Genomic DNA, 25006 nt, shown 5'->3' on the forward strand with positions numbered 1-25006 from the left:
GCCTGAGTTTAATTGACGTCTTCCTTTCTGAGCCCCCACCACTTCTACATACAGGTCCAACCTCTCATCTCCCACTGAAGCTTTAATCTGCTTCACCTTAACCTTTAACCTCTCAGCCTTTCCTTCCATCCCCCTCTGTTTCCGTGTCCAGGTTGGGTTCCTACATACTGGGTTTGTTCTTCCTGAAATCCAGACCACTGTTCTTCCTCATACTTCCCCACATGCTGCCTGTCAGTTGTCAATCCAAGATCAGACTCATCACCTATTTTCTCTGCTCCTTCTGCAGGTAACAGAGCATCCTGGAGGTTGCTGCTATCACAAAACTGGAAGTTCTACTTCAAAGCTTCTTTTTACTCTCTCAGTCTTCAGTCAGACACATCACACTGCATGCCTCTTCCTTCCCAGAACCTGATGATTCAGAAACCAACTCTCTGCCTTTCAAAAAATCCCTCTGATATTCTGTTTCTTCTCCTAAAGTGACAGGCCACTCTGCCCCCAGGATCAGTGTGTCCATTCCTCTGTGGATCTGTAAGCTTTCCCAGCCTATAGCACCTGCAATGAGTCAGGTCTTCTTTGGCCCATTTTCACTGCTGTGTACAGGTGTGGACAAGCAGCAGGTGAGAGGAAAAGACAGGGTGGGGTTGACCATGCTTGATCCCTCTCTGATACCTAAATGAAATATTCTCACATATACATGTTTACTATCAAAAAATGAGGATATCGTCTCATTCTTTCATGTGTCCAACAAACACTTATTCAGTGCCTTCTATGTGCCTGACACTGTGCTAGGAGGGCCTGAGAAAGTTAAGTTGACCCAAAACTCTAGAAGAGCCCTACCTTCCTAGAATTCACATCCCAATGGGGAAATCAGATAATACACCAGGAAAATGGTTATTGATGCCTCAAAGTTTGGGAGCAGGAACACTTTATGAGGTCTGGGAGGCCTCTTCTGAGTTTGGGCAGGGACTTAAGTAAGATCAAGATGAGATGGGTGAGGGGGTTCGGTTGTTGCCAGGAAGAGTGGGGTGGCAGCTCATCCCCAGAGTGGAATCAGAGGAGAGAATTGGGCTGAGGGTCCCTGTAATGTTCTCACCACTTGCTTTTTGTAGAGTATTTATCCTGGAAAGCTTGGAATAAAGAACTACTTGAAACTTTTATGAGGTTCCTTGAAGGCAAGGTGCACCTTGAAAATTAATCAGGGCTACCCAGGTCTAGCCCTTCAAGAAGGGATTTTTTCCAACTGGAGGTAAAGGAGAAGATGTTGTACTACATTTTTGGAGTTCACCTATCCTGAGGAATCACCGTTTGAATTTGCTTGTAGGCCTGGTCTGTCTATACACATGTGGATATTTATTTATATTTCCGCAGAGTGTCTTCTGTTGTGTTCTCTGGCAGAAGGGATACTCCCTGATGCCCTGGAAAAGGCACACAGTCTAGGAATATACTACCTGGGCCAGGCCCACATACAAGTCTCCCCAGATGAGAATCAGTGGGACCTCCACTGAGGAAAGGAGTTCATCCACAAACCACAGCTCCAGCATTTCTATATGAAAGAGTCCTAAGGGTGACCAACTGGTTGGAAGACACCCAAGCAATAGCCAGATAGGGGCTGCCCAGGAGGAAGCCCTAATTCTTCAGTTATCCATTCTTAGAGACTGGACTTCTGTGGAGATTCCTACTCTGGTGCCCTAATGAAACCCTTCCTCTGCCATTTAGCTAGTGAATGCAAGTGATCTCCACTGAATAAGCCTCAGAAATGAAGCTCAGAGCTGGGCAGAGGCCACACCCACCGCTCTCAGCAAAGAAAAGAAGAGGCTACCTCATTCTGAGCTTTCCGGAAAATTACTTTATCCATTCTAAGGCAAAAATAATTAAAATAATTTACAAAATAATTAAATACAAAATAATTTACATCAATTATGCAAAACACTCCACATAGTATGTGGCCATTAGTAAACATTGTCAAAACAACTTTTAGGTGAAATCAGCCAGTATTTGAAACCTTTATGTTTTGCTTGTTTATATATTCACTCAACAAACTTGTAGAAAGCCTCTACTGTGTGCTAGGCAGTGAGCCAGGCCTGGAGCAAAGAGCCACAATCTCTATGAACCCGCTAGCACGAACTTCTGAGCTGCATGACAGTGAGAAAGTTACTCACCTCTTTAAAGCCTCAGTTATCTCGTCTGTAAAATGGGGATATTAATAAACATTTTCATCCAGTGTCACAGATTAAATAAGATCATGTATGTAAAGCACTTTACATAGAGTGTGACCATTAATAAACAATCAACTGCAACTGTTATTATTAGGTATTAATATACCTTTTCTACCAATGAATTCTGCGAATTAGATTACTCCAAGTTTTCCTTCTGATACTCTCTTACACATCTAATGAGATTAAAAGCTGGTATAATTATGTGATAATTGGATATAATAAAACAGTGTCTCTAGGAAGTAGTAGCCTTTTAATAATCATGAGCCAAAATCAGTGCTTCTTATTTAGAGCACCAGATTATTTTGAGTAAAATGACCATCTGCTATTCATTATGAGCGAAAGTTGTGCTTTTTGAGTCTCTTATTAAGAAATATCTCCCCTGAGCCTGCAGTGCTATAAATAGGTGTATAAACAAGGCTTCGGAGACATGTACCCACAGAGTTTAGAGATGGCTCCTTTATGAGAACACACCAAATCAGAAGCCACAATGTAGAGTCACTCAAAACAGTCATACCAGAGTCTTCAGTAAAAACCCATTTTCCTCTGCCCTCATGCTTGCTGTCTTCCCTAGAAACCCTCAAACACCAGATTGTCTTGTGGCTTATCATGCCACGCTGAAGTGCACTTCCACGATCAACTCTCCTAATTGAGGGCAGATGTGAGATGCCCTGGTATTTACTTTGAAGGGATGGTTTAATTGGAACCCAACAGGCCACAGTGGGTACACTGGGACAAGAAGAAGATTTCAAATCGCCTGCCTGGGTTTACATCACCCTTTACAAGCTGTGTGACCGGGAGCCAGCCCCACACCTCACTCCTCCAAGCCTGTTTCCTCATCAGTATAAGAAGAACACCTCAAGGTTTGTTTTGTGAAAGAGAAAATGGGATGCAGCATTTTGTATAGTACTGTATAAATGGTATGGCTTGTGGTTATCAGTGATGATGATCATGTTAACACCATGGGCTGCTTCATCTCAAGTTTTCCTGGGTCACCTAGGAGGAAGCTTAAGTAGGTTTTCTTGCTCCTGCCAGTGAATTCATTTAGGCCACTCTACCTTTAAAGAAGGAGGAGGAAGAGAAGGAAGAGCAGAGAGAGAGAGTTAAAATACCCAAAGTGCATTTCACAGAAAAATAATCTGAAGATACTCTGTAAATAAATGAATTCATTTTTCTAAATACACTTGGAAAACCTTGGCAATCTCAGGGCACGTTACAGCTCAAAAGGTCAGAGAAGCCCTGAGTGAAGAAGCCTTATTTACATTTTTCTAACTCAGCACTTCCCCAACTGACCAACTATGCCATGTTTTTTGTTTTTTTTTTTTTTTTTTTTTTTTTTTTTCCACATAGCACCTGATAGTATTCCATTGAAATAGCATCCCAAAGAACACACTTTGGGAAAATCTGTCCTGGCATAAAATAAATATGTTTTGCTTTTGATTAAACACCGCTGAACCACAAAAAAAGTAAGTAAAGTTAAAAGCAACTTAAGAATTGTTTTTACTAAGTTGAGTGTAACTTTTGCTTTGAAAGCTCTTTGTTAACTAGTCAGACTAATTCCTTAAAAAAAATTAATATGTTTTAATACCATTTTATGACACCATATGCCAGGCACTGTTTTTAAAACTTTACCTATAACTCATTGAATCTTCACAACCACCCAGGACAGAGGAGTTATGATTTCTGCCAGTTTAAGATTAGAAACTTGAGCAAAGACAGGCGAGAGGGGGTCCAGGGTTGTGTCTGAATCTCTATCATTGGTTTGATTCCATAGCACCCTCTTTTTCTCTATTCCTTTATAACACCTTCTTTTCCTTCTACCCTCTTCCCCCTTTTTCCTTTTTCTTTTCTCAGTAAAAATGGTGCCAGTGCTACTGTGTGGCATATTCTTAATTTAATTTATATAGTAATTTGCACTATATTTTCATAATTTAAATAATTCAACTATGTTTTATTTTTATACCTTCAAGACAGCTCAGGATAGAAATGAAGTGATTCTAAGAGTTTCACAAGAGCAGTTGGGAATGTTTCTCCTTGCAACTGGTACTGATCTTCATTTGGTGGAAATGAAGGTCTTTTTGCCCAGGTGCTCTGGATGCCGATACAACTCCACAACACCTGAGGAGTACAACTTCATTAGATATGGCTTCCAAATATTTCATCATTTAGCAGTTTTCTGTTCCTAGATGGTTTATGATAAGTACATCTAAAATGATTTTAACTTACTGAAGTTAAAAGTACAGTGGGAGCCGGGCACAGTGGTACACCCCTGTAATCGCACCAGCTCGGGAGGCTAATGCTGGAGGATTGAGACTTCAAAGCCAGCCTCAGCAACAACAAGGCACTAAGCAACTCCAGTGAGACCCTGTCTCTAAATAAAATAAAAAAGTAGAGCCGGGGATGTGGCTCAGTTTTTGAGTGCCCCTGAGTTCAATCCCTAGTACCCAATAAATAAATAAATAAAGTATAGCAGGCAGTTGCAGATAAGGCCAATTCAGAACTCACAGACTTTGAACCCATAGGACTGCTAACCCACTACATCTATTGGCCCAAATTGACACACTGGAGCTTTGGGGTTTTGTTGAAAAGGATTTATTTTTCCTTTTGAATCAATAGCACAGGACAAAAATGGAGAACAAAGAGTAATTGAGGATACAGATTTTGAATCTTAGTAGAGAAAAGTGTGAGGACCAGAAGTGGAAGGAGCTGAGTATGTGTACAATAGATAATTCTAGTGGGGGAAAAAGAATCAATTTTGCATCAATATCCAAGTGACAATGTGCTGCTGAGAACTAGGACAGGGACACCCTGCACCATCATTCCACTCTTCAACATACATGCCCACATACCAACAAATGATGCCCCGAGGGCACATGGAGATGCACCAGTCAGGGACTTCGGGGCTTGGCTATATGGCAGTCTAGAAGGGCCTGAGTCAAGGGGCAACAGCAAAAGCCTTCATTTGGAAGATACAATTGACAAAGAGCATTGAACTTGGTCTTGACCACCATCAGTGAGGCACTCCCCAGGTGGGGTTGAGGACTTAGAAAGGGGTCCTACCTTGAGGCCAGGAAAAGGCATTGTAATTTGGGCATTGATTGACATCCTTTGTACTCAGTGTCTAACGGGGCCAGGTAACCTCCAGATAGGGGAGGAAAAAGAAGTATAAGGTTTTTGGATACTATTCCTGAATAGTATCCTCTCAAAAGCCACATGTTGAAGCCCTAACCCGTGATGTAATGGTATTTAGAGATGAGGTATTTCAGAGATAATTAAGTTTAGATGAAGGTGGGTCTCTCATGATGGAATTAGTGACTTTATGAGAAAAGGTGCCAGAGAACGTGAGCTCTTCACTGCCCCTACCTGTCCCCCAGGTTCCCCACCACCACCACCATTTGAGAACACAATAGAAGGCAGCCTTCTGCAAGCCAGTCAGAGGACCCTTGCTAGATCCCAATCTTTCTGAGATCCTCATCCTGGACTTTTGGTCTCTATAACTATGAGAAAATAAATTTCTGTTGTTTAAGCCACTCAGTCTATGGTATAGGCCAGAGATAATTCCTATTTCAAAACTTTCTAAAATGTTCCTGTATATTTGTAAGTAGACATTTCTTTTACATATAAATGTTTTATTTCCCAGCTTTAAAAATGTATTCTATTTTATTTGAGAGTAACTGAAAGAACTAAGCAAAAGACATAAAAATTTCCCCACTTAAAAAGCCCTATTTTTAGAGCAAAGGTATTTTTCAGTTTTTCAACATCTTGTTCAGATCCCTTATGGAATGTAAGTGAATAAAATAGGACAAATTTCTTTCCAAGTAAATGACAGAGAGCTTAGGATTTCTGGTGAGTATCATCATTTAGGAGGAGCTTAGGTCTAAGTCTACAAGTTTCTCTCCCATCCCTCTGGTTTCTGAGCTGCTATCAGATGACAGTGATATAAATGGGTAGTTTATTTCTGCTGGATGTTCCCACTGTATGCAACAGGCCCTACCGACTCTCTTGTTGGTGCATGAGACAAATGAAGCCAGAACCCTTCCCTTTAGGCTTTCTACCACATCAACCTCTCAATACAGATTCCTAGAATTTACTGTTAATAAGGATTCTTTCTATGATCTTGGAACCAACCGGCCATCCCTCTGTGAATAGCTTTCCCAGGTACAGCGGGCCCAAGGCACACAGCCTCCCTAAGATCACATTCTGAGACACAACTCACAATCCCTGGATCTTTAGAGAATGGACATCTGCAGAAGACTTTACCCTCGTCTATGGCTTGGATTTGGAGTGTTCTCCACAGGTCCACAAGTCAATGGCTTGTTCCCCCAATGAGGCAACGTTGAAACCTTTAAGAAGTGAGGCCTTGTCTGAGGCCTACAGGCCATTGGTGCACTTTGAAGAATAAAATGAATGTATTTTTGCACTCAGGAAAAAGTAGTAGAGGAATGAAAATGAGATGGAAGAATTTTTTCATAGGATTTAAATACATGTCCTAATTTTTTAAAAAGCAGAATATATTCAGCTTTAAAGACAGCTTGATTTGTCTTTACTTACATGCACTGTCACATGTCATTGCCTCCATTCCTACATGATTACCATGCTAAATATTCAAGTACTTTTTTAAAGTTTTATCTAAAATACCCAAACTAAGAGCATAGTTTCCTGAGAATCTACAACCCTGAGTTAGAAATTTTTCTCCTTTGTAAAATATGTAACTTTTAGTAAATTTTCATACCTAGTTTTAAGAGTTCTTTTCATATTTTCTGGTATTAGGGAAAACTGAAAAACACCTATAAATATTCCTTAAGTTGGTGACTTTAACCAAAACTCCACTCCACTCTCCCATTGGCCTATATTCTTTTGTTGTTTTTTTTAACCTTTTTCTTTAGCAGTCAGATCAGACTACCTTTGTTTTTTCTAACTTTTCTGTTCAAATACAAAGACTATAGCATTTATTGATTTTCATTTCCCTTGAAATTTGACTAAAATAGTTAATTCTTAATTTCCTATGCACTCATACAACATAATCCTGCTTTGATTGTTAATGTTTTCTACACGGGGCATTCTATTAAATGCTTTAAATATTCTGCCTTCTTGACTTACAAATTTTTAGGCCTTAAAAAACTGGAAGAAGGATGAATAAGAACAGCCCAAAGAGCCGGGCATGGTTGCACATACCTGTAATCCCAGGGGCTAGGAAGACTGAGACAGGAGGATTGAAAGTTCAAAGCCAGCCTCAACTATAGTGAGGCACTAAACAACTTAGTGAGACCCTGTCTCTAAATAAAATGCAAAAAAAAAAGGGCTTGGGGATGTGGCTCAGTGGTCGAATACCCCTGAGTTCAATCCTTGGTACAAAAAAAAAAAAAAAAAAAAAAAACCACATAATAGTGTCAACTTCATTGGCATTTCTTTCTGATTCCCCACATTAATATCCAGGAAAACTTTTCATATTGCTGCTTCTATGTGTTTATTCATCGAATCTCATCTCTAGGATCCACATTTTTAGTTCAAACAAGAGAATAAAAAATATGTTGATAGATGATGGGTGAGGAAAGAAATGTGTAGGATTAGATACTTCAATGCAGTGGGCCAAGAGAGATTTGCTGCTTTTATCTCTAGTTCCTTTTTTTTTTTTTTTTTTTTTTTGTAGTATTCTTAGACTTCAGAGAAGAAATGGGAGTGAGGGTACTAGTGTATGCCATGTGGGGAAAAGAGGGTCTCAAGTATAAGCAAACAGCAATGGGATGGACCAGTGAAAAGGGATACCAAAATCATAAGGGCAAGAGAGAGAAGTGGGATAAGACAATCTAGTGAGAGGTAAGAAGTAGAAGGGGCAGATTTTAAATTTTTACCATCCAGAGTTGGGGTCACGCAAAAAGAATACACAAAAAAGAAAGAAGGAAATCCTAGAGTCTAAAATCTGCCAGGAATGATCCTGGATTAGGACTATGGTTTCAGGGATGGAAAGAATAAGGGAAAAGAAATTGAGCAACACCAGACATCAAATTGAGCAATATCAGTCATCAAACGGCAGTGATACTGGTCTGATGAAGTGAGTCAAAAATCATTCCTCATTTTCTTGCTCTAAAACAGTGGTTCTCGGCTTTTAGCATGCATCAGAAACACCTGAAGGGTGAAATGATGCTGCTACTGTTGGTCCAAGGACCACACACTGAGAACCAGCCCACCATTCTTAAAAACAAAACAAAACAAAAAGACTTTGCTGATGAAGAAACTGGGGGTGTCCTGAGGCAGGGTGTAGAGGAGGAAACAAAGTTGCTTAGCTTCAAGTCAATCAAAAGATCATGATGAGTGAGGTACATGATACAGTATTCAGCTATGTATCTTTGAAACCAGCTAAATTCTTTCAAATAATAGCTTTATACTTATATAATGAATTTGGGATATATGTTAAATTTAGCTATATGATTTGGGAATAGTTTTGGTGGTGGTGGTAAGAAGTTGATGTCTAAGAAAGTTGCTGCCTATTTTGAGAAACCATGGACTCTCAAAATAAATTTCCCATGGGAAGGCCTCCACGGAGAAGAAAGGAGGCCATTGTTTTCCCCAAGTCAAATGAAATGTCCAGGCCTCTGAATCTCAAATAAATGAACAAATAAAACATAAAAGCACAGATGAGACCATCCTTCAAAGACAAAATCATTAAAAACAAAAGACAAGTTACAATGGTAATAATCACATTTAATAATACAGGTTAATTATATAAACAGAGAAACTACGTTCCTTCAAGTTCTGTAGTCCATAGTTCTGTGATGAACTATGATCCACCAAAGACCAGATATATTGGATATATGGTCTTACAACTATATACAATTATAAGTGCATATTGGAACCTATGTATATCTTCCAATTTCAGAACCGAGAACTATGCTGCTTAGACCAGTGGATCTGAGAATACTGAGGCTGTTCCATCCTCCCATCCCACCTCCCTTGAAAAGCCCCAAGGATTGGGATTTAATTTGCTGGGGTTGGGGTGTGACAAAAGTATACTTTTCAAGCTTCCCAGGTGCAGCCAAGACTTCGAATCACTGCAAAAACTAAGCAAGGAGAGGATGAAACGGAGTACATCACAGGCATTGTTTGCCTCTCTGAGTTAAATATGACTTTTCCCAACAAGAACCTATTTAAATCATTATATGCAGTAGATATCTTTGTTGAAGAAAAATACTACATTGAAATAAGTGTAAGATTATGACAGTCATTTATGAATTTGAGAAATAACTAGGTTAAGCCAGGAGGAGATTCCCCCCCTCCCCTTTCACTGCTATAAATACAATATTCTCTCTCTCTCTCTCTCTCTCTCTCTCTCTCTCTCTCTCTCTCTCTCTAACTGTAACATGGTAACCCACCCCTTTGGTGATCTGCAGCAAGTCATGTAAACAGAAACATTATAACTGTTATTATAAAAGCAGTTTCCTATAAATGAGAATTTATGCTTATATCTAAATAAAATTGAAACCTGATCAAACTTGGGCTCCAGGAAAACAACTCTGGGTTTGGACAACACAACCCAGAATAATATTCTACTGCCAGATGATGTTTTTGAATATACAGGGTCATCTTTAATCACATAGTATAGGAATAACTTGTCTTCCACAGACAGTAAAACAGATTTGGGAATGGGATGGGGGTGTAGACAGGGGAGTACCAGATGGAGTCAGCTCTTAACTGTGGAATCTTTGGCCAACTTTATGACATCATTAGACACATGTTTGTAAATAAGTACATTCTACTTCAGTTTTCACTGAATACTGTTTTCACTGATACTACTGTGTTTTAGCGATTGATTAAAATTGCCATTTCATGACTCTTCTGGAACATACTATCCACATACAGTTCTTATACCTAGAAAGTCCTCAAAAATTTAACACTGGAAGAAAGCTTAGGGCTTATCAAGTATTTTAATTTTATAGTTGAGGGACCACTCCACATTCCTTAGCAGGTATTGTTGAGGATCTGGAGAAAATGAAATCCTCATGCATCAGTGGTTGAGAATTTATAGCCAATTTGGAAGTAGTTTGGCAATTTCCTAGAAGTTAAACATAAATACATCACCAAATGAGCAATTCTATTCCTAGGTATCTACCCAAAAGGAATGAAAACATATCCACACAAAGACTTGCATGTTAATTTTCATAGCAGCATTATTCACAGTTGTTAAACTGTGGATATAGCCAGCCCAGCGATACATGCCTCTAATCCCAGCCTCTTGGGAGGCTGAGGCAGGAGGATACCAAGTTCAAGGCAATCTAGGCAACACAGAAAGACCCTGTCTCAAAATTAAAAATTAAAAAGGGTCTGGGGATTTAATTTGTTGGCAGAGTGCCCCTGGGTTCAATCTCCAATCCAAAAAAAGGGGGGGGGGGAGGGGGGGAAATTGAAAGATAACGAGAAAAAGAAAACAATTTTAATGCCCATCAACAAAATGTGTTTATATCCATGCAATGTAATATTACTCAGCAATAAATAAGGAATAAGTATTGATACATGATACAACCCAGATGAACCTTTAAAACATACTAAGTGAAAGGCACAAGTCATAGAAGATGGCATATATGAGTCCATTTATATGAAATACCTAGAATGGACCAATCTATAGGTAAATTTGTGGTTGCTTAGAGCAGTGGGGTGAGGAAGGAAGGGATGGAGAGAGAGAGAGAGAGAGAGAGAGAGAGAGAGAGAGAGAGAGAGCGCGCTAACGGTTCTAAATTGGGGGTGAGGGTTGTACATCATGCATATACGAAAAAAACCACTGAACCACACACTTCGAATGTGTGATGTACAGGATATGAACTCTACCTCAACAAAGCTGTTAACTGAACTAAAAAAAAAAAAAAAAAAAAAAAAAAAAAAAAAAAAAAAAAAAAACAAGTCATGGAATGTCATGTACTGGGAAACGTCAGAAGCAAATTTCCATCAGCCCCCCCTCTGAAGTCACCTTGGCCAAAGAGACCACGATGCTCCTGAGGCAGGAGCAGTTTCCAGCCGGTGGTGGTGAGCTCTGGACCTTTGCGGTCGTGGCCTCTCCTTGGCTACAAACCAAGCGCATTCTCCGGGGCGTCCCGACGGTCCTGGACCCCACGGTGGGACCATGCCCTCCAAGCTATTCAGAACCTTCAACCCTTCTCCCAAGGAGGACATCTGATGAGCGGCTTTCTGGTCTCGCTCTCCCCCCAACAAAGAGTAGCTGACCTCCCGCGTGACCTGGCAAGAGCTGGGGCTCCCTAAACACGCTTTCCCCCTATTGTAAGCGGACCCTCACCGATCGGAGACCAGAGGCGTGTCCCACCGGAGGGACGCGGGACAAGGAGGCCCCCGGGGCGCGCGGGTCCCTCCCCCCAGCGGCTGGCAGCGTGTCGCCGGCCGCGGATCTGCGCCCCCGGGGTGGAGGCGGTGGGGGAGGGGCTCTGTAATTGCCGCGCGGCCCCGGTTCCCACGCTCCTATTGTTGGCGACTTTGTTTCCAATTCCCATCACGTGTGCTAATTAGTTAGCGCTGCTGGCTGGCTGGGAGGCGTGTGGCGGGCCTAAAAGCAGAAAGATCACTTCCTGTAGGGAGCCGGGCAGGCTGAATACTACCCCGGGCTTCTTTCTCTCTCCTTGTCCTCTGCACCTCCCAGGAGGGTGGGAGTGGGCAGGGAAGGAAGGGGAAGAAGTGCGGATTGTGGAGCAAAATGCCTCTGAATGGCAACAGCCACCAAAAAGCTGGGGGTGAGAGTGGGGCAGGGGGAGCGTCAGGGCAGGGATGGTGACAAAAGCCGGGTTAGAGGAGAAATTCACATTAAATCTCCAGCCTGATTTGGAAATGCTCCCCAAAATTCCGTTCATGATTTTGTTCAGTGAATCTTTTCAAGATTAGAGAGATGGAGAAAAGGATTTTGCTCTGTTCATTTTAAATTTTGTTGGTGGTGGTTTCACACACGGAATAAAAACAAAGCCTCAATCTTCCAAAGGAGAAGAGTGAAACAGTGAGTCGCTGAATGGTCCTTGGACCTCAGCTTCTGACTTTTATCACTTTGGCACTGAGCTTTTAGAAGGGGCGCAGTGATGAGTTAAAGATCCCTCACACAGGACAGTAGTCAGCTTGCCAGTATACCTGGGTCCAAAGAAAATATGCTTTCTATATTTCTTGGCTTTTAATTGAGTTTCAGGCTTTAGACATGCTCTGATTATCACGATGGAAGTTTCTGCTTTGAAGATGCTATATTATCCGTATTTCTTCCAGGGTGGCATTTTTATAAGGATTCACTGTAAGACCTATGCAGTAATCAACAGGGAGAAGATTCTGCCTAGGTTTTACAGTGACTCCTTATAAATCAACAGGGAGACAAGGAATATGGTCAAGGGTGACTTCGTTCAGCATGCAGTTAGCAAGGATAGTTTCAGGATCTTGGGCTCTTGGCCCTTGCAATCCTGTCCTCTCAGCAGGAGGATGAAAGGGCACAGACCACTTCTCTCTTGCTGTAAACCAAGTGCATTCTCTGCTGCGGTGCCCAACAGTTTGCTGCAGAGTGCTGGTGGGGTCCCTGTGTACTGGGTTGGGGAGAGAGAGGAAACATAAACGCTGTCTTTACGCAGCTTACAAAGCCAATTCAGGAGGCAGAGAAGTTGGTTTAACAACGATTAAGGATGATTCGGAAATGGAGATCTATACTAGGGATTCTGAGACTAGAGGATAGATACCAGATCCAGGTGGGGGATATTTAGGGAGGTTTCCTGGAGACAGGTTGATTCCTCTGACGTTAATGACAAATAACTGTTGGCAACGAGAAAAAAGGAAGGAAGGGGCATTGTGAAAAGAGATAATAGGGTGTGCAAAAGTCCTACACATCAGGGATGCAGTGCAAGGTACTGTGCAGACAGGTGTGCACGGCTGCAGGACAGGACTCTAGGGGTAAGCATGGGTAAGCATGGGTAAGCTGGAGAGGTAAGCATCATGAGAAGTCTTGTGGAAGGATTTGGAATGTATCTTAAATACCATGAAAAAGGAGTAAAATAATCAAATATGTCTTTAAGAAAGATTTCATGGATAGTAGTATGAAGGATGGGTTGAAGGGACTCAAGTTAGAGGCAGTTCTAACTGGAGACTAACTGGTCTGGCTACATGAGAGATGTAAGAGACTGAAATGAAGAGTGGGATGGAGAAGACAGGCTAGATTCAAGAACTGTTTAGAATATGGAATTGACAGAGCTTGGGGATCCACCTCACTCTGGCAGTAAGCAACTGAGAGAAATGAGGGCAACTCCAGGTTTCTATGTGCTATGCCTGGGCAAATGATGGTGGCATTCACAAGAGGAGCAACTTGGAAGACAAAGAACAGTACAGTGAAATACTATACAATACTACAAAATTTTATGAAAAAAAAATTGTAGCAACATGGGAAATACTTACAAAACTAAGTGAAACAAAATTCAGGATGTAAAATTTTATTTATACTTTGATCAGAACTATGTTGACCATAATCTATAAATAGAATACTAACGTGGAAGAAAATGTACTAAAATATGTCAGATGGGGCCATAGATGATTTCTTCCCACTTATGTATTTTTCAAATTTCTGTATTAGCCAAGTATTATTTTATAATGGGGAAAAAGCAACACATTCTCTTTAATTTTTTGTACAAAAGGACTGTTGTTTCTTTGGTTTTAAAACAGAGGATTTGTACTTAACTGAAAGCTAACTTTTCCCCTAGTGTTATTTATTTTTATTTAAATCAAAGCTGTAATATTTTCCCCAGATCCATTTGCTACACAAGTGATCTACAAACATATCAGAAGCAAAAGGGAAAAATAAATCCTCTTCCAGTAAAAATTTTAAAAGATTTCGAAAATCCCTCCATTTGGATATTTCTTTTTGCTTCTCTTGGGTGGGCAAGAGGAAGCAAGAGAGCTTAGTTTCAGGAAGTGACATCAAACATGTTAGTTGATTCTAAGTGCTCCAAAGAAAATTTAAGGCCTTCTTTTTAATTGAATGTAATAGGTAAAATCTGAGATCAAGAGAGATCTTGAAGAGCCCCTGAGCTGGCAGCTTTAGCAAGAGCAGCCCTAAAGGTCAACACATCCCCTGGAAAGGACTTTTGATTCCATATCCAGTTACACCAGCTGTGCTACAAAGAAACAATCTAATCAAAACCTGTGCATATGACTTGGTTTAGAATATGTCGATAAAAGAGAAAAGGGTGGAGAATTTTGCCTTAACAATTTATTTTTTGAAAAGTACTCAGCAACCATTGGGTGCAGTGTGCGTGTCTATAACGACTGGAGAGGCTGAGGCAGGAAAAGCGCAAGTTTCAAGGCCAGCCTCAGCAACTTAGTGAGGCCCTGTCTCAAAATAAAAAAATAAAAAATAAATAAATAGAAAGAATTGAGGATGTGGCTCAGTGGTAGAACACTCCTGGGTTCAATCCCCAGTACTCAAAAAAAAAAAAAAAAAAGTACTTAGCAACCAAACAATTATGAGCGCTTCTTATATGCCAGCAACTTCACTAAGCATTTCAGGTGTACCTAACTTGCTGAGGAGCCTGCAAAGTAGGCACTGTTATCATCATCACAATCATCCCCACTTTGCAGATGAGGGAACTGAGATGCAGGGTGAGAGTAAGTAACCTATTCACTCACAGCTTGTACGGATGTGGCTAGGGCTTGAACCCAGACGGTTGCCTCCATTTTTAATGTTCCTAATCATTACACTATGCAACTTCTCAAGATCTCTTTAAGATAATGTTTTACTGTTATGAATCTCAGACACACAGTGTGCGTTAACTGGGCATTTAGAGCAAATTCTGTGCTGTGCTCCTACCTCCTTGTAAGAGCATAGAAGCAGCATTTGGGAGGCAAGAATGCCCATAAAAGACTGACTCTGGAAACATGAAATCACCGAGTGACAACAAACATCACAAATACTTTATTCATACTCTATTTCATTTGAGCTTCTGGAGTAACACTGAAATGATTTAGTAAGGAGTGATCAAGCATCCACTTGGAGTAAAATATTCATGCTTGGCTTTGCCACAGCTAGGATAGAATCAGGGTTGGTAATGGAAAAAAGTTCCTAGGAGAGAATATAGTGTCTTGGGCCCGTATGCTTTTTAGCTAAGAATGAGTCCTCAGAAATTCTCCAGTGGTAACTATCTCTGGGACTCTTATATGAAGTGAAAATAACATATCTAAAACAAGCTCATCATCAGCTCACCAGATTTCTTTTTTTTTAATTTTATTTTTTTATTGGTTGTTCACAACATTACAAAGCTCTTGACATATCATATTTCATACATTACATTGAACTGGGTTATGAACTCCCAATTTTACCCCAAATGCAGATTGCAGAATCACATCGGTTACACATCCACATTTATACATACTGCCATATTAGTGACTGTTGTATTCTGCTACCTTTCCTATCCCCTACTATCCCTCCTCCCCTTCCCTCACATCTTCTGTCTCTACCCCATCTACTGTAATTCATTTCTCTCCTTGTTAATTTTCCCATTCCCCTCACAACCTCTTATATGTAATTTTGTATAGCAATGAGGGTCTCCCTTCATTTCCATGCAACTTCCCTTTTCCCTCTCTTTCCCTCCCATCTCATGTCTCTGTTTAATGTTAATCTTTTCTTCCTGCTCTTCCTCCCTACTCTGTTCATAGTTGCTCTCATTATATCAAAGAAGACATTTGGCATTTGTTTTTTAGGGATTGGCTAGCTTCACTAAGCATAATCTGCTCTAGTGCCATCCATTTCCCTGAAAATTCTATGATTTTGTCATTTTTTAGTGCTGCGTAGTACTCCATTGTGTATAGATGCCACATTTTTTTTATCCATTCATCTATTGAAGGGCATCTGGGTTGGTTCCACAGTCTAGCTATTGTGAATTGTGCTGCTATGAACATCGATGTGGCAGTATCCCTGTAGCATGCTCTTTTAAGGTCTTTAGGGAATAGACCGAGAAGGGCAATAGCTGGGTCAAATGGTGGTTCCATTCCCAGCTTTCCCAGGAATCTCCATACTGCTTTCCAAATTGGCCGCACCAGTTTGCAGTCCCACCAACACTGTACAAGTGTACCCTTTTCTCCACATCCTCGCCAGCACTTGTTGTTGTTTGACTTCATAATGGCTGCCAATCTTACTGGAGTGAGATGGTATCTTAGGGTGGTTTTGATTTGCATTTCTCTGACTACTATCGATGGAGAGCATTTTTTCATGTACTTGTTGATTGATTGTATGTCCTCCTCTGAGAAGTGTCTGTTCAGGTCCTTGGCCCATTTGTTGATTGGGTTATTTGTTATCATATTGTCTAATTTTTTGAGTTCTTTGTATACTCTGGATATTAGGGCTCTATCTGAAGTGTGAGGAGTAAAAATTTGTTCCCAGGATGTAGGCTCCCTATTTATCTCTCTATTGTTTCTCTTGCTGAGAAAAAACTTTTTAGTTTAAGTAAGTCCCATTTGTTGATTCTTGTTATTAACTCTTGTGCTATGGGTGTCCTATTGAGGAATTTGGAGCCCGACCCCACAATATGTAGATCGGAGCCAACTTTTTCTTCTATCAGACGCAGAGTCTCTGATTTGATATCTAGCTCCTTGATCCATTTTGAGTTAACATTTGTGCATGGCGAGAGAAAAGGTTCAGTTTCATTTTGTTGCATATGGATTTCCAGTTTTCCCAACACCATTTGTTGAAGATGCTATCCTTCCTCCATTGCATGCTTTTAGCCCCTTTATCAAATATAAGATACTTGTAACTTCGTGGATTAGTCTCTGTGTCCTCTATTCTATACCATTGGTCCACCTGCCTGTTTTGGTACCAGTACCATGCTGTTTTTGTCACTATTGCTCTGTAATATAGTTGGAAATCTGGCATCGCTATACCACCTGATTCACACTTCCTGCTTAGAATTGCTTTTGCTATTCTGGGTCTTTTATTTTTCCATATGAATTTCATGATTGCTTTATCTATTTCTACAAGAAATGCCGTTGGGATTTTGATTGGTATTGCATTAAACCTATGGAGAACTTTTAGTAATATCGCCATTTTGATAATGTTAGTTCTGCCTATCCATGAACAGGGTATATTTTTCCATCTTCTAAGATCTTCTTCTACTTCTCTCTTTAGGGTTCTGTAGTTTTCATTGTATAAATCTTTCACCTCTTTTGTTAGGTTGATTCCCAAGTATTTTTTTTTTTTTGAGGATATTGTGAATGGAGTGTTTTTCCTCATTTCCGTTTCAGAAGTTTTGTCGTTGATATACAGAAATGCCTTTGATTTATGCGTGTTGATTTTATATCCTGCCACTTTGCTGAATTCATTTATTAGTTCTAGTAGTTTCTTTGTAGATCCTTTTGGGTCTTCTAGGTATAGAATCATGTCGTCCGCAAATAGTGATAATTTAAGTTCTTCTTTTCCAATTTTTATGCCTTTAATTTCTTTCGTCTGTCTAATTGCTCTGGCCAGTGTTTCGAGAACTATATTGAATAGAAGTGGAGATAGAGGGCATCCCTGTCTTGTTCCGGATTTTAGAGGGAATGCCTTCAACTTTTGTCCATTCAGAATGATGCTAGCCTGAGGCTTAGCATAGATAGCTTTTACAATGTCAAGGTAAGTTCCTGTTATCCCTAGTTTTTCTAATATTTTGAACATAAAGGGATGCTGTACTTTGTCGAATGCTTTTTCTGCGTCTACCGAGATGATCATATGGTTCTTATCTTTAAGTCTATTGATGTGGTGAATAACATTTATTGATTTCCGTATATTGAACCATCCTTGCATCCCAGGGATGAATCCTACTTGATCATGGTGCACATTTTTTTTGATGTGTTCTTGTATTCGATTCGCCAGAATTTTATTGAGGATTTTTGCATCTAGGTTCATTAGAGATATTGGTCTGTAGTTTTCTTTCTTTGAGGTGTCTTTGTCTGGTTTCGGAATCAGGGTGATGTTGGCCTCATAGAATGAATTTGGAAGAGCTCCCTCTTTTTCTATTTCCTGAAATAACTTGAAAAGTATTGGTATTAATTCTTCTTTAAAGGTTTTGTAAAACTCCGCTATATACCCATCCGGTCCTGGGCTTTTCTTGGTTGGTAGTCTTTTGATTGCTTCTTCAATTTCATCCATTGATATTGGTCTGTTCAAATTGTGTGTATCCTCCTGACTCAGTCTGGGCAAATCATATGACTTAATTCATCAATGTCTTCACTATCTTCTATTTTATTGGAATATAGGTTTTCAAAATAATTTCTAATTGTCTTCTGTATTTCTGTAGCATCTGTTGTGATATTGCCTTTTTCATCCCGTATGTTAGTAATTTGAGTTCTCTCTCTTCTTCTCTTTGTTAGCATGGCTAAAGGTCTGTCGATCTTATTTATTTTTTCGAAGAACCAACTTTTAGTTTTGTTAATTTTTTCAATAGTTTCTTTTGCTTCAATTTCATTGATTTCCGCTCTGATTTTAATTATTTCTTGCCTTCTGCTACATTTGCTGTTGTTTTGCTTTTCCTTTTCTAGGGCTTTGAGATGAAGTGTGAGCTCATTTATTTGTTGGTTTTTTCTTTTTTTGAGGAATGACCACCAGGCGATGAATTTCCCTCTTAAAACTGCTTTCATTGTGTCCCATAGATTCCGATATGTTGTGTCTGTATTTTCATTTATCTCTAAGAATTTTTTGATTTCCTCCTTTATGTCTTCTGTAACCCATTGATCATTCAGTAACATATTGTTCATTTTCCATGTGATGTAGGATTTTTCCTTCCTTCTTTTATCATTGATTTCCAGTTTCATTCCATTATGATCAGATAAAATGCATGGTATTATCTCCACCCCTTTATATTTACAGAGCGTTGCCCTATGGCATAATATATGGTCTATTTTTGAGAAGGATCCATGTACTGCTGAGAAAAAAGTATATCCATTTGATGATGGTTGATATATTCTATATATGTCAGTTAAGTCTAGGTTATTGATTATGGTATTGAGTTCTATAGTTTCTTTATTCAACTTTTGTTTGGAGGATCTGTCCAATGGTGAGAGAGGTGTGTTGAAGTCACCCATAATTATTGTGTTGTGGTCTATTTGATTCTTGAACTTGAGGAGAATTTGTTTTATGAATGTCGTAGCACCGTTATTTGGTGCATAAATATTGATAATTGTTATGTCTTGTTGGTGAATGGTTCCTTTTAACAGTATATAATGTCCTTCCTTATCCCTTTTGATTAACTTAGCCTTGAAGTCGATTTTATTCGATATGAGGATGGCTACCCCTGCTTGCTTACGAGGACCGTGTGCGTGGTATATTTTTTCCCATCCTTTCACCTTCAGCCTGTGTATGTCTTTTCCAATCAGATGTGTCTCCTGGAGGCAGCATATTGTTGGATTTGTTTTTTTAATCCATGATACCAGCCTATGTTGCTTTATTGGAGAGTTTAAGCCATTAACATTCAGAGTTACTATTGATATATGGTTTGTACTTCCAGCCATGTTTGATTATTTATCCTTTTTTAAAAAAATTTAGTTTGTTTCTCCATGATTATCTTTCCCCTCGCCCTCTGTCTTTACCGAGGCACTTCCCACTGATGGTTTTGGTTATTGTTTTTCATTTCTTCCTCGTGCAGTGTTTTGCTCAAAATGCTTTGCAATTCTGGTTTTCTGGCTGCAAATTCTTTTAACTTTTGTTTATCATGAAAGATTTTTATTTCGTTGTCATACCTGAAGCTTAATTTTGCTGGATACAGAATTCTTGGTTGGCATCCATTGTCTTTCAGTGTTTGAAATACGTTGTTCCAGGATCTTCTCGCTTTCAGCGTCTGTGAAAAAAATCCATTGTTAACCTTATTGGTTTACCCCTGAATGTAATCTGCCTCCTTTCTCTTGTAGCTTTTAATATTTTCTCTTTGTTCTGTATATTGGATATCTTCATAACAATGTGTCTTGGCGTTGGTCTACTGTGATTTTGTGTGCTCGGTGTCCTGTATGCATCTTCAATTTGTATATCTGTTTCCTTTTTTATTTCTGGAAAGTTTTCTGTAATTATTTCATTCAGCAGGTTACTCATTCCCTTGGTTTGAATCTCTGTACCTTCTTCTATCCCAATGACTCGTAAGTTTTGTTTTTTTATGTTATCCCATAACTCTTGGATGTTTTTCTCGTGATTTTTTACTAGCCTTTCTGAGTTGTCTAGACTCTTTTCAAGATGATATATTTTGTCTTCATTATCTGATGTTCTGGCTTCTACTTGCTCCACTCTGTTAATGATACTCTCAATTGAGTTTTTAATTTGGTTTATTGTTTCCTTCATTTCTAGAATTATTGTTTGTTTTTTTTTATAATCTCTATCTCCTGATAAAGATGCTTAACTTCTTCTTTTATCTGTTTATGTAATTCATTCTCAATGTGTTCTTTTGCTGCTTGAATTTGCTGTCTTGTATCCTCTTTAAGGTTCCATTCCATCTGTCTAAGGTGTTCCTTGAGTTCTTTATATGACCATTTTTCTGATGACTCTAGGTCCTCCTGAATATTTAGGCTGTCCTGCATTGTTTGTACTCCTTTTCTTCCTTGCTTTTTAAAGTTGCTCATGTTACTTCTTGTTCTGTTTGACTGCTGAGTTACTGTTTACTCTTATAAATTTATTTGATGCTTGGGAGGAAAGGTATTAGAAGGGAAGGGAAGAAGTCACTAAAGAGAATGAGAGTAAGCAGGTAGAATTCAAGGAAGGGGGAATAAGAAAATTGAAAAGAAATGAAAAGACAAAAGAAGAAAAAAATAGGAAATAAAAAAAAGAAAAAAAATTAAAAAAATAATAGTAAAAAATTAACATTAAAATTAGAAGAAAAAAATTTTAAAAAAATGTAAAAAAATTTAAAAAACAACAAGAAAGAAAAATGAAGATGAAAGAAAAAACCCAAATCAAAAAAAAAGAGAAAAAAAAGCTAATAAATGCAGTCTTAGAGTTTGATTAACTTCTCTTCCAGTAGGTGGCGCTGTGCCCACCAGGCCAAGTTTCTCCTGTCAATACGCGGGAACCAATCACTGTGCAGCAGCTCCTCCCAGACTGGGCGAGTCGCCAATCCTGAGTGCCTAGGGCCTCCTCTTGTGTCTAGTCACTTCCCACTTTTCCTCTAGCCAGGCCCCTCTCACGGATGCCGCTCACCACAATACTGGCTACACGCCAGGTCTGCTGCTCCCGGGAGCCCTGTTTTCATGAACAACTGGGCACACTCTTCCTGTTTGCCATTCCCTCAGACCCTAAGTTTGTAGAGCTTGGGGCTGAGAATCCTCAGCGAATTTTACTTGCCCTCCGGTAGCCACGCACCCAGTAGCTGGTGCAAGAGACCTCAGCTGTCAGTACTGGTGGGAGCGGGAGCCGGGAGTTCCGCGCCGCAGGTCCCGCGCCACATCTGATTCCCTCGATCTGGCTATCGCGCTCACGGGAGAGCTGGGAGGGGCCCTTACGGGAGAGCTGGAAGGGGCCCTTAAGGTTTTCCCATGTGTGGAGAGGGAAGGCTAGGGGATTACACACCTGCAGGTTTCAATGAAGTTATCTCTTCCACCACAGTCTGGTGACGTCAGTTCTCTGTCATGGTGGTATCTCTTGCAAATGGCGACAGTTCATTTCCCTTTGCCGGGTGACCAATGCAACGGGTGGTTCCTTACTGTCTCTCCCAAGCCCCGTTTCAAACCTGTGGCCACTACCTATGAAGGCTCGGTTGGCATTTACCTCCGTAGGAACAGAAGGGCCGACCAGTTGTTTCAGCCGGATGGATTAGTGCTGAGTCACAGCTGTTTGTCTGCGGGAAGCAGGCGAACGGGAGCTTGAATTCAGCCGATCCGGGCTCAGTGTGTGTTTTGAGAGGCCCAGACTGTTCTCCCCAGATCCACGTCAGTTCAGCATTGCCTAGTGATCCCACAGCTCCGTGCCCCAGCTCATGGCGGAACTTGAGGCGACTTGGATCGTCTGGCTGATCCGCTGTCTGTGCGTCCATCGGCTTCACAGTCAGTGTGTCTGACTTTTTTCTCTGGCTAGCCGGCAGGCTCGCGTCTGAACGCCTTTGCCTCGAAAGGTGCCGCCACCGCCGGGTTCCCCAGTGAGTGAGAGCCATATTTCTTTAATCAATAAATAGAACTACCATTATATAGCTTCCTAAGTTAGTGAACATTGTGGTTGGCTCCCCAACAGCCATTCCACCTGAAATCCTCTTCCCATTCCATGATTGGAAGTCCACTATTCGTAATCTCATCTCCCTTGCTAATGGTTGATTCATGGGTGGCCAGGCCTGTCAATCTAGCCCATGAGACCTAAGAGGTCTGCACTACACTGCTCAGAAAAAGAAGTCAATATTTCCTCCCCATTCAATGTGAACAAAAATGTGTATCATGAGGGATGGCCACCAATTGATGTGATGGGAAACTAGCCTTAGGATAAAGCCATTGCTGTGGATAGCAGAGTTAAAGAGACACAGAATGTTGGGCTGATGAACTCACAAACCCTAAAGCTGGTCCCAGCCCTACATTTCTGTTATTTGAGATAACACACTGCCTTTGTGTTTGCCATCAGGAAGAAGGTTTCAATGATTTGCAACAGAAAGCATCCTCACTGATATATTTTGCACATACAAATCATCCAGTCTATTTTCCTTCCTGAATGTTTCAAAATCCATGCACCTGCCTCCATCCCACTAATACTGAAAATCCTGTTCAAGCCACCAATAAAATCTTTCTCCTGAATGACTGCAAATCTATCCACCCCCCCCACCCCATCCCCATTTCCAAAATATCCTGGTTCATTTGAATAAACCTGAAGACAAAAAGGATGTGGAAGAATGAGGCTATGGCAGGCACAGCAAGCATTTCTTATCTTGTCCTAGGGCAAACTTTGAGCAATGTCACACCTCAGACTATCCTGAGAGATGTGAAAAGATACAGGCTTCCATTCTGCTCTCAACTTAGTGGGTCTTCTGGTGACAGCTAGGTGTCGAATCCACCTACTGGTAGTCAGAACGTTTCACTCATATCCTTGTGTGTGATGTGTCCTTCGGACTGTTTGCTGCCCTGGAAGTAGTCCCAAATGACAGTAACTTCAGTTGAGTCCTGGTTATTCTCATGCTTCTTTGGACCTGGACTAGCATTTATGGTCTAACTTTACATGGATGCACCAGTGCCGTCTTGCCAGGAATGCCATGATTTCTGTCCTAATTTCAGTTAGCCTCTACAAATACTCTATTCTGTTCTGAGAATGTGCTAGGCCTTTAAAAGGGCAGACAGTAAACATGCTCTGTTCTTTGTATTCTGGTATTAGACACAGTGTGGTACTCAAAAAATATTTGGTAAATGAGCCAAATAAAGATATAAAGGTGATGTTTTAGTCTGCTCTCCAGTAGCTCGCAATCTATTAGATAGAAACACAAAGTGAGTCTACCACAAGGCTCACAGGTATATAAAATACAAAAATAAAAACACGGACTGACGCTTATTAGACTCAACCCACTCTTCTAAGGGATTTATATGCATTTATTTGTTTAGCCCCCACAATGACTCTTGAGATGTGTACCAGTATTATCCACATTTTTCAGAAGAAGAAACTGAAGTTCAGGAGGTGAAGTTGCCCAGTATCACTTGACTGGTAATGTGGAGAAGCAGATTAATTGGAAAATGGAAGAGGAATATATTTATTTAACTAGCAATCTGATAAAGCAAAGAAAAATAGGTTTTGAGCTACATCTTCAGGGATGATGATTTGACATATTGAGGAGTAGGTGCCATAGTCTAGATTACAGAATAGTGTGAAGGAAGACTTAGAAGTGGATCTGCTATGAATAACAGCTAGTCCCATGTGGCTGAGTATAGGGTGTGCAAAGAAGGAAAGTATGATGGGAACTAAGGGGAGACACCTGGTAGCTCAACTGTAGTCTCTAGTGCCCCTCCCCCCAGAGTTCCATCCCTGCTAAATCTTCATATTTGTTCTGGATTTTTTCATCCCTATTCACCCTAAATGCTTCAGGTATCATTAACTCTATACCCAGGTGCAGGGTAGTTCCTGATTTACGTAAGACAATCAACACTTTCCATTCCCCAAGTCTCAAGATGGATTCAAGGCTGTGCCTGCGACCTAAGCCACTCAGGCAAATGAATCTGAGGGACTCTTAAGGCAGCCCAGGGATAGCACTATTTCCTTATGTCTTCCTTTGGAAGTGCCCAGGGAAATATGCAGGTCTACAAGCTTATGGCTTCTTCTTGCAAGCTCAGGATCAGCCAAACTTAGTCCAGAATAAAGCTGCCCCACAGAAGGCAAGGCAGGGACACACAAAGTGATTTGGTCCTTGGTCACATGACTGGCCACTGGGTCAAGTCATCTTGGAGCCAGTCCCTCCAGATTTGGACCTTCCTGTACATGAATGGGAAGGCACGTTCTTAAAAATTTAAGCAAATTGAGTAAAAGTTTTTATTACTTGTATCAAAAAGAGAGCTAACTTGATAAAGTCTTCAATATTAGATCACATTATTTAAAGTACGGTTCTGGGAAGTGGTTGAATAAGATCATTCAGAGGCCCTATGAATTGGTTAGAGAATCTCAAGGCAAAGACATGGTTACAGGCCACTGCAGTATGCCCAATGACACTTAACAGGGGTGAAGATTAAAGCATTGACAGGAGACACAGAATATTTGAAAGAAGAAGCATGTGTGACAAGCTTCTTTAAAATATGCTGTTAATTTTACCTGGGATTGAAAGCTTCTTTTTTCCTTCTACTTAATCCTACCACAACACAGGATTGTTTTGAAAGAAAAATAA

The 25006-nt window shown here is 40.3% G+C and overlaps 1 protein-coding gene across 2 annotated transcripts in view; it reads right to left on the bottom strand.

Moving 5' to 3' along the window:
• Window positions 1-1269: 1269 nt before the first annotated feature.
• Window positions 1270-25006, bottom strand: part of LOC308633545 (uncharacterized protein) — a 50711-nt gene continuing 26974 nt past the window's right edge. The window contains exons 4-5 of one of the 2 annotated variants that reach the window (XM_081266395.1): window positions 4177-4331; window positions 1270-1415 (exon numbers count right to left, since the gene is read on the bottom strand). In XM_081266395.1, the coding sequence (XP_081122521.1) occupies window positions 4179-4331 (153 nt within the window). In that variant the 3' untranslated portion in view covers window positions 1270-1415; window positions 4177-4178. The remainder of the gene's footprint in view (window positions 1416-4176; window positions 4332-25006) is intronic. The other variant, XM_081266396.1, reaches the window with a different exon arrangement.

The sequence above is a fragment of the Spermophilus citellus genome, assembly GCF_964194105.1.
Source record: "Spermophilus citellus genome assembly, chromosome: 14".
In the NCBI taxonomy this organism is placed as follows: domain Eukaryota; kingdom Metazoa; phylum Chordata; class Mammalia; order Rodentia; family Sciuridae; genus Spermophilus; species Spermophilus citellus.